Raw genomic sequence first — 10,686 nt, 5'->3', positions numbered from 1 at the left:
GGTTTGCAACTGCACATGGGGACAAAGATCGTCTTTTTGGAGAAATGTCCTCTGATCTGATGAAACAAAAATAGAACTGTTTGGCCATAATGACCATTGTTATGTTTGGGGGGGAAAGGGGGAGGCTTGCAAGTCGAAGAACACCATCCCAACCGTGAAGCACGGGGTGGCAGCATCATGTTGTGGGGGTGCTTTGTTGCAGGAGGGACTGGTGCACTTCACAAAATAGATGGCATCATGAGGTAGGAAAATTATGTGGATATATTGAAGCAACATTTCAAGACATCAGTCAGGTAGTTAAAGTTTGGTCGCAAATGTACAATGACCACAAGCATTCTTCCAAAGTTGTGGCAAAATGTCTTAAGGACAACAAAGTCAAGGTATTGGAGTGGCCATCACAAAGCCCTGACCTCAATCCCATAGAAAATTTGTGGGCAGAACTGAAAAAGCGTGTGCGAGCAAGGAGGTCTACAAACCTGACTCAGTTACACCAGCTCTGTCAGGAGGAATGGGCCAAAATTCACCCAACTTATTTTGGGAAGCTTGTGGAAGGCCACCTGAAACGTTTGACCCAAGTTAAACAATTCAAAGGCAATGCTACCAAATACTTATTGAGTGTATGTAAACTTCTGACCCACTGGGAATGTGATGAAAGAGATAAAAGCTGAAATAAATCATTCTCTCTACTATTATTCTGACATTTCACATTCTTAAAATAAAGTGGTGATCCTAACTGACCTAAGACAGGGAATTTTTACTAGGATTAAATGTCAGGAATTGTGAAAAATTGAGTTTAAATGTATTTGGCTAAGGTGTATGTAAACTTCCGACTTCAACTGTATACACCTGTTCTGAAAGGCCCCAGAATCTGCAACACCACTAAGCAAGGGGCACCATCAAGCAAGCAACACCATGAAGACCAATGAGCTCTCCAAACAGGTCAGGGACAAAGTTGTGGAGAAGTACAGATCAGAGTTGGGTTATAAAAAAGACACGAAACTTTGAAAATCCCACAGAGCACCATTAAATCCATTGTTAAGAAATGGAAAGAGTATGGCACCACAACAAACCTGCCAAGAGAGGGCCGCCCACCATAACTCACAGACCAGGCAAAGAGGGCATTAATCAGAGAGGCAACAAAGAGACCAAAAATAACCCTGAAGGAGCTGCAAAGCTCCACAGCGGAGATTGGAGTATCTTTCCATAGGACCACTTTAAGCCGTACACTCCACAGAGCTGGACTTTACGGAAGCGTGACTAGATAAAAGCCATTGCTTAAAGAAAGAAATAAGCAAACACATTTGGTGTTGCCAAAAGGCATGTGGGAGACTCCCCAAACATATAGAAGAAGGTACTCTGGTCAGATGAGACTAAAATTTCGCTTTTTGGCCATCAAGGAAAACGATATGTCTGGTGCAAACCCAACACCTCTCATCACCCTGAGAACACCATCCCCACAGTGAAGCATGGTGGTGGCAGCAGCATGCTGTGGGGATGTTTTTCATTGGCAGGGACTAAGAAACTGGTCAGATTTGAAGGAATGATGGATGGCGCAAAATACAGGGATATTCTTGAGGGAAACCTGTTTCAGTCTTTCAGAGATTTAAGACTGGGATGGAGGTTCACCTTCCAGCAGAACAATGACCCTGAGTATACTGCTAAAGCAACACCCGAGTGGTTTAAGGGGAAACATTTAAATGTCTTGGAATGGCTTAGTCAAAGCCCAGACCTCAATCCAATTGAGAATCTGTGGTATGACTTAAAGATTGCTGTACACCAGCGGAACCCATCCAACTTGAAGGAGCTGGAGCAGTTTTTCMTGGACRCATGGGCAAAAWTCAGAGTGGCTAGATGTGCCAAGCTTATAGAGACATACCCCACGAGACTTGCAGCTGTAATTGCTGCAAAAGGTGGCTCTACAAAGTATTGACTTTGGGGGGTGAATAGTTATGCACGCTCAAGTTTATAAAAAATATTTTGCATCTTCAAAGTGGTAGGCATGTTGTGTAAATCAAATGATACAACCCCCCCAAAAATCTATTTTAATTCCAGGTTGTAAGGCGACAAAATAGGAAAAATGCCAAAGGGGTGAATACTTTCGCAAGCCACTGTATATCATGTGGTATGTATGCACAGAGGTGCAGAATGTCATGTGTTCTGCACAGAGGGTTATTGTCAATGATGTGCCCCTTGCAGTGCTCTTTCAGTTGTTTCACTTCCAGAGAGAGTAAGTATGTGTCTGTCAACTGCCCACCTTTCATAAGAAACTCTACAGATCACCCCTGCACACCACTCGCATGCCCATCTTTCATAAGAAACTCTACAGATCACCCCTGCACACCTCTCGCATGCACCATCTTCATAAGAAACTCTACAGATCACCCCTGCACACCACTCGCATGCCCATATTTTCATAAGAAACTCTACAGATCACCCCTGCACACCACTCGCATGCCCATCTTTCATAAGAAACTCTACAGATCAACCCTGCACACCTCTCGCATGCCCATCTTTCATAAGAAACTCTACAGATCACCCCTGCACACCTCTCGCATGCCCATCTTTCATAAGAAACTCTACAGATCACCCCTGCACACCTCTCGCATGCCCATCTTTCATAAGAAACTCTACAGATCACCCCTGACACCCACTCGCATGCCATCTTTCATAAGAAACTCTACAGATCACCCCTGCACACCTCTCGCATGCCCATCTTTCATAAGAAACTCTACAGATCACCCCTGCACACCTCTCGCATGCCCATCTTTCCCAGAAGCAATTAACTCAGAATAAAGGACTTGTCACTGCTGGTGTTTGCTCCTATTATAGTGACGATCTCTGTACTACACCTCTAAATTGAACTCTAAAAGATGTTAAAGGACATGTCATCCACATAAATGTGAGAGGAGAGGCTATGATAGCCCATTTCATTTCCACCTCAATTACTGGTTTATAACTTCTTTGCACAACTGAAATAGATGTTGCCCCCACTGCATACATTCCCCACAGGTTAGATCTAGCACTGTGATTACAAAAAGGCAATGCAAGTAATTAGGGATGTAAAACTCATGAGCATGTGTAGGATTTATTTACTACATCATTCACCTCTCCGGTGAATGTTAAGATTATCCTGGTCTTTATTTTGATGTGTCACACATATACATTAAAGCCTACAATTTACAGATTAACCAGCTGGCTGCTTTTATACATTAATGATTTGCATCTAAATACATTTTGAACAGGGAAATTCCTTTATTCAGTTTTTGCTTCAATCAGTTGAGAGCATGCCACTTCTGTTTAATGCGTAAAATTGACAAAATAGTGGTGATAGAAATGAATAAATACATCTATAAATATACATTGAATAAATAAATCGATCAACACAACAATACATGCATTCAAATAATTCATTACTTTTAAATCGACTTGGCACCATAGACAGCTTGGCAAATGTATTAGGACAGGCTACGTACTATTCGGGAGCATATCGTTTCTCCCATTGTAAATAACAACACCAGGTGGATAGAAAACCAAGGCTGGCTCTGCCGGACAGAGGGCTAACGGAACCATCGCATGGCCGGGGTCGTCCTGTTCCGGCTTGGTCATTGCCGTAAACGGTCTCATGTTGGTCACCGATGGAGACGTTATTTGCCAAAAAAGTTTTTTCAAAGCCTTTCTGAACTCTCTTCTCATTAGACAATACAATATGGGGTTTAGACAGCTGTTGGAGTGCGCCAAACAGACAGACACTGGGAATACATATGCCTGCGTGGTGTAATATGCCCAACTGAAATGCAAAACGTTGTGTTTTATAAGAATCCCCCAAGCCGTTAGTGCCTGGTTCGGCAACCAACAGAGGAAAAATGACAGGACCACTATAGTCACTGATTTAGTCACTTTGGAGCGTCTTTTTGCGGTGGAGGTGTTCACGTTCTTGGATGTGATGAAGCGCAGAAGGAGCAGGTAGCAGACGGAGATGATCCCCAGCGGGATTAGAAACCCGATCAGTACTTTTTGGCTATGGTAAAGTCCAAGCCAGAATTGTGCGTCGACAGTGTCTGGAAATTTAACAAGACACAGTTCCTCGTTGGAGACGGTCGCCGTTGTGGAAAACACCGCATGGGGCAAAGCTGCGAATATAGCAGCAACCCATATGACAATGCTCATAAAGCCTGCGGAGCAGCAGCGCGGACGGCGCCGCCTGCTATTGAGCGCAGAAGCAACGGACCAGTACCGTGCCACACTCATAGCAGTCAGGAAAAACACACTTGCGTACATATTCATCGCTGTCACGTAAGACACTATCTTGCACATGGCTTTTCCAAAAAGCCAAGTGAAGTCCAACGCGTTCTCTATTGCCCAAAAGGGAAGAGTTAATACAAACTGGAAATCAGTCACTGCTAAACTCGTCACGAAAAGGTTAATAGACGATTTTTTCCATACTTGTTTAGACTTCATTAGGTATAAGACAAGGACGTTTCCTATCAACCCCAAAGCACAGACCACAGAGTAAATCACAGAGATGATTATTCTCAGGACGGCGGATCCATCCCCCAGGAAATCAAAGGACTGGTTCGTTTCATTAAGCATGAAAGAGAAGTTCAACGCAGAAACAGGATAGAATCCGGAACCTTCCTCTGTAAGTTTCTCCTGCATCTCCGACCTCAACCCAGCACTGCTGCCGTTAAGAAAATCCATTCCATGCTCTGCCAGTTGCCTTGGATGTTATGCGTATCCCAACTGTTGAGACGCACCTGCTGCAGCCTCGGCGTTCTCCCTAAATCCCATGGTTAGTGTTCTTGTTGCCACTTGCTAACACACAACAACCTGCTAGATGTAAAATCCACGTCGAAACCCGATCCCAGATGACAACTGCCATAGAAGTAAAAGTGTTTTCATACATGTATCCATTATCAAGTTTTAATAGAAAAACTCAACTTAAATTGTATTTATAAAAAAATATATAATTGTATCATGCGTAAAATCGTGCGGAAAATCATATGGTGTGACCAGTTATATTATCAAGACAACATGACGGGACACTTCGTCTGAGTGTTTACTGTAATATGACTTGAAATCATCTGCTGGGGACGCGTTTTATTCAAGCGTCTTCGCGGGGATTGGGCAATATGCCTTTCACGCATGTGCACTTACGGTGCGCAGTGCTGAATTCGGGCAGTTTATTTACTGTGCATGAGCGACAAAGGATCTATCAAAATCAAATAGCTTCTCCTCTGCTCCCCACTACAGTAAATATTTAATGGAACGACAAGGGAGTCCTTAACCATTTGAGCTCATGCATTAATCACAGATCCATGATTGGTATTACTCTGCCATTATTTCTGGAGAGCTCCATATCACCTGCAAAACTTCAATATATTATACAATTATAAGTGTGGTTTCAATTCCACTGCCACATTATCCACAGTTATGTGAGAGAGCCATGCTTTCCAGTCAGGCTTTCCACTAGGCTACAAATACCCCCCCCCCTTAATTTAATGATATGTATATATCAATCTTGCACAATCTCCGTCATCCATTCTAAATCAATTTCTGACAACTGTTGATGTAAAAGGCCTTCATAATTGACTGATTGTGCAGTGAGAGAATAATATAATCATTATCTTGATCATCCTCACCTGTTTTACACCTTGACACTGTATAATTAACACTGATGCTGCCAGCAATCTGCTGCCAGTGTTAATTTGAAATTCCAATTAAATTATTGAATTCACTCATGAAGTGGAAAGTTGATGTTTAATTCAATTCAATTGCAACAATCTCCAAGTCATGGAATTGGAATTGAGTTGGAATTAGACTTTYTGGACTGTTTCGATTGGAAATTAATTGGAATTAATTGGAACATTTAATCTTTGGAATTTAATATAATTGGAATTCAATATTTGTACATTTCCAGTTAATGGAATTAATACACTTAGTATCAATATTTAACTGCATGATTTATTTGAAATTATTTCAACTTTTATGTCTATATTTCCAGTATAGCTAAGTTGTCTGAACAGTGACATGATCAGCCTAAACGCCTGAGGAAATTGAATTCAAATAGGAATTTGTGGAATTATTGGGGATAATATTGAATTGGGGTTGAATTCTTGAAATTTACCTAACAATGGAACTGCGGGTAATTTAATTATCTCTGAATTCAAAGACTGACCTGGAATTTGAATTGAATTAAATGGCATTTACAAGGAGGAGGAATTTAATTACAATTTCATTTGTGGAAATATCCCCAACCCTGGCTGTTGCACCTAGATACCTGCACTGTACTGTATGTACATGGTACCACCTCCAATATTGGATACAACCTGTAACGATCTTACACCACCATGGTAAATCATCACGTCACTCAGTTGGCAATCAAGGATTTTCTCTCACACATTATTCACATTCACTGCTTGTGTTATTCCATTCAATTCTGACCTCTCTACTCTCTGTTTTTTTACATTTTCCTGAGTAAATGCCACGTGATAAGGAAGCGTGAGGACTGTAAATATTTCCAAGTGCTACAAGTCCTACGGTTATGTATGCACGAATGACTGTAAGTCGCTTTGGATAAAAACGCCTGCTAAATGGCATACATAAATGAAAAGCCAATATTCAGATATACTAAAGTTAATATTGTCACAGTTAGAGTCGGGGGAAATCTTATTCATACATCTGATGACTTTACTGACTCTAAAGTGGTGAATTTATGTGATCGGGATCCTCATACAAGCATGTACCTGGGTGGTCGACGCTCAATATTGTGCACCATCTAAATGTCAACTTTCAAAGATACTGTATCAAGTTAAAGCTCGCTGCTGTTTGGGCAAGACACCACAAGGTGGCAATCATCAGTTGACTACTTTTGCTGAAGAGTCAAATTGAAGCTATTCAGCAAGTCTCTCAGCACAGTTATTAGTATGCATGCAGAATGATCTGTGAGAATGTTTTATTTATTGATCTACTATAGTGAGAGTCTGGTAGTTGGGATGAGCAGGGTTACACGCATGGTTTTAAAATCTGATAGAAGTCGTACAGTCTTGAAAGGGAAGACATCAGATGCTGACAACAACCATACCATCAAAGGACATGTTTTAATCTTCCTTAAGACATGTCATGTTAACTGAGTCAATGCTATATAAAGATTAATCAGTTATTTTTGTTTTGGTGGGCTGTCCTCTCTGTGGTACTTTGAGCAGTGATGAAAAGTAGGAGATGAAAGGAGAAGAAAGCAGTTGTTTTCAACAAGAACTGTGCTTCGCTGGTGAAGGCTTTGAGTGGCATAGTGTGAAGCTACAGCATATTCACCTCTTAATGAAAAGCTTAAATTTAGTCCCAGAGAGAAAACCTGTTCCTCAACGGTAGAAGCACACGTTCAAAGGCTTTATCAAAACCCCATCTCTCTTTTTCTCTCTCTTTCACACACACACACACACACACACACACACACACACACACACACACACACACACACACACACACACACACACACACACACACCTGTCTCTTATACACATCTAGATGTGTACACACACACACACACACACACACACACACACACACACACACACACACACAGCAACCCCAACAGAAGGATTTGAAAGGCATTGTCTAGGTGTGAGTGCCTCACTTCAAGGCCTGCCTGTAATTTTTACTATCTCCTCCTCTTGAGAATGGCCTCTGTCATTGTCACTTGGCAACCTCTTTCACATACTCTTGAGGCATTGAAACTTAAAATACGTCACCTTGATTCAATTGTACCACCTTTCTTTGAAAACACATATCCAGCTGAAAGATGACAGCTGGACACCACCATGTTTTTTCAATTATTTCAGTGAGAGACTTGGAAGTGAAAAAGCAATATAACAACTTTGTTAGAGTTGAATAGAGTGCTTTCCCTGCTGTTTTCAACTACATTTATAATTTACATGATAAGAATTACCTCTAGGAAAAATACAGTGTGTGGAGGTATTTCACATCCAAACTATAATAATAGTTATACCCAGGAGGTAGCGAGTTTTTCCTTTTATTTTAGTTAATTTATTTCAACTTGTTATATTTAGTTAGAAATGAAGTACAGTATTTGGCAGTAGTGAAGAAAACGTCTAGATGACGGTTAAGGTGATAATGCACAGGTATCAATTCATTCAGACTATTCTATTTCTGTTTACCTCAAGGCTAATGGATGGCCATGGTAATAGAGCTGGTCAGAGTTAGAGTTGGAGCTGTGTCTGATGGGCTTTTAAACATGTATTTTATCTTCCACCTTACAGACGTTGGACTGTTATCCTTCCTGTTCTTGCCTTGGAGAAAATGTGTGGGAAGAATACATACAGTAGCCTCAACTCTGTTGTTTGTGTCCAGTTTCTTATGAGGTATAATGCCCTGCTCTGTTATTATCAATATGATAAAACAGTAAGCGAAAGATCATGTATTGTGTATTGTGTTGTACACTCTTAGTTTCTTTTTGTCTATCATATTCAACTCAGATGTGGGAAAGGGAGTTGTTATCCACAAGTCATACACACAACATAGTCCCTATACCTTGTTTGAACGGTAAACCTTACGCTCTGAACTGGTGATCTGATTTCACACTGTCTTATGGTAGTGCTCTTGGTCCCAGGTCATCTGGCATCTTTTTGTGTCTAACAGCAACTGTAACATTTGGCCCTTCAATAATTAATGAGGGGTTGCAGTCGGCTATCTTCATCTTTTATAAAGGTTGTCTGCGGTACACTACATTTAGTGTTATTTCATCACCAGCCATTGATTATACACCCATAGTATCTGTGGTGAAAGTAGAACAAAGACATTCTGAACTGTAGTTGCTTTGCCTTGACCCCGTCAATGTAGATGTCAACTTTGAGTGCCCAAGGAACCGGATTGGGAGGTGTGTTGTACGTCTTTGGTGCAGCATAAAGAACATTCTGGCCATGGTGTTATATGAAGTTAAGTTATTCATAGTTAATGGTCTGTTTGTTTGCTTTGATAGAACTAACAGGAAAACAACATTAAAATGGCTTGAAGATTAAAAACTCACCACAGACAGTATAAAGATTAATATTTGTATAATCTACAGGTATGAGGTAGGCCTTACACAGAGACATACAAGTTAATTAATAATAGATTAAGCAAGACACTTTTATCTCAGGTAAACTCGCCTTCAAATCGTTCCGAAATGAGATGAAAAGTGATCTACTGTTGCACAGCGAGAAAACATCACCCTCATAGGGATGTCACGGAACGTAAAGGTAGCAGCCTACCAAACTCTGTCATAGGGCAAGTGGGTGACAGTGTTTTTTTTTCCTGATGCAACTTTTCATCAGTTCAACAAACTTCAACACTTTTAACTCGGTGTGATTTGAGTGTCTGTGCCTATTTGGGGGAAAATAAGAGAATCTGAACCATTCGTTCAATGGTATTGACTTCTGTGATTCTGACATTTTCTAACTAGAGAAAACATGATTCTCAGCTTTTTGCTTAAGCTCTCAATAATAGACTTGAGAGGTAACGTTTTTTTTAAGGAAACTGGGGGTTGTAGCCTGGGGTTAGTCTGCGACCTGGCCATGATTTTCTGCATAAAAACCCATATCATTCCAAGCAGACAACCACTGATTGTCAGTGTCAAAGGCTTTTAAACGTGACTCATTTGCACAGTTGTGACTTTAAACTTACACAGCGCTGCCATTTCAAGAATGACAATGTATAAAGCAAGACAACATATTTAACATCATTGAACATATTCGAGATTTCTGTAGAAAAACATCACAGAGAGTAAATCAAGTCTTCAAACTCACACTGTCGGTTTTGCAAGGAAATTGTACATCACCGTCTGTTATGAACATTGAGGTATATAATTAACAGTTATGAACAAAATGTATACCTCAAGGGTGTGATCTCAAGGGGTGAAGACAAAAAAGGTGTGAGTGAACAGTGTTGACAGGAAGCATGCTCTGCAGTGTCTGACTAAGCAGCACTGAGCTGGGAAGAAAGCTCTTCTCTCAAGCTGCTTCTAAAACAACAGTGTTACAGCCTCAGAGGAAACCTCAGAAAGGTGTATCTCCACGGCCTAGACTGGTGTCATATAAAAACAAGATTACTAACTTTCTAGCACCCCACTGGACAAAAACTGGTTGAATCAACGTTGTTTCCACATCATAAACATTTTTCATCAATGTGATGATGTTGACTCAACGTGGAAAACTGATTGGATTTGCAAAAACGAATTGACATAAAGGAATTGTGTATTTTTTTCACCCAACTTTTAACCTAAATCTAATGACAGGGTAAAACTGTTTGTTGATTTCACGTTGAATTCACATTAGTTGATAACTCAACCAAATGTATATCAAAACTAGACTTTGAACTGATGTCTGTGCCCAGTGGGGTAGCACTCATTTGAGCATGTCTTGAACTTATCTCAGAAGTTATCTCAGAAGTTCCTCCTTAAATCAAACCTTTATCCACTTATCTTGTATACCATTTCAATGTTTACTCTGTTCTTAATTATACAATGCTAAAACACATGACACATTTCTCCAGCTCAAAATTCACATATTGTCACGAACGTCGTAATCCTCCTCGTCTGAGGAGGAGTAAGGATTGGACCAAAGCGCAGCGTGGTTTGAATACATTCTTCTATTTAATAAAGAAGAAACGAAGAACACTTGACAAACTTACAAA

The 10,686-nt window shown here is 40.5% G+C and overlaps 1 protein-coding gene across 1 annotated transcript; it reads right to left on the bottom strand.

The window, feature by feature from the left end:
- Positions 1 to 3,069: 3,069 nt before the first annotated feature.
- On the bottom strand, positions 3,070 to 4,859 carry LOC111961078 (relaxin-3 receptor 1-like). The gene has a single exon (XM_023983197.2). The coding sequence runs from the start codon at positions 4,696 to 4,698 to the stop codon at positions 3,466 to 3,468; it is 1,233 nt and encodes a 410-aa protein (XP_023838965.1). The 5' UTR covers positions 4,699 to 4,859; the 3' UTR covers positions 3,070 to 3,465.
- Positions 4,860 to 10,686: the final 5,827 nt, after the last annotated feature.

The sequence above is a fragment of the Salvelinus sp. IW2-2015 genome, linkage group LG4q.1:29 (assembly GCF_002910315.2).
Source record: "Salvelinus sp. IW2-2015 linkage group LG4q.1:29, ASM291031v2, whole genome shotgun sequence".
NCBI classification, from domain to species: domain Eukaryota; kingdom Metazoa; phylum Chordata; class Actinopteri; order Salmoniformes; family Salmonidae; genus Salvelinus; species Salvelinus sp. IW2-2015.
Note: the sequence above shows the minus strand (reverse complement) of the source record. Positions and strands in the feature narration are given on the sequence as shown.

Bases quoted from the DNA above. Each gene is read 5' to 3' on its own strand.
- LOC111961078 (XM_023983197.2), bottom strand. From the start codon at position 4,698: ATGGATTTTCTTAACGGCAGCAGTGCTGGGTTGAGGTCGGAGATGCAG.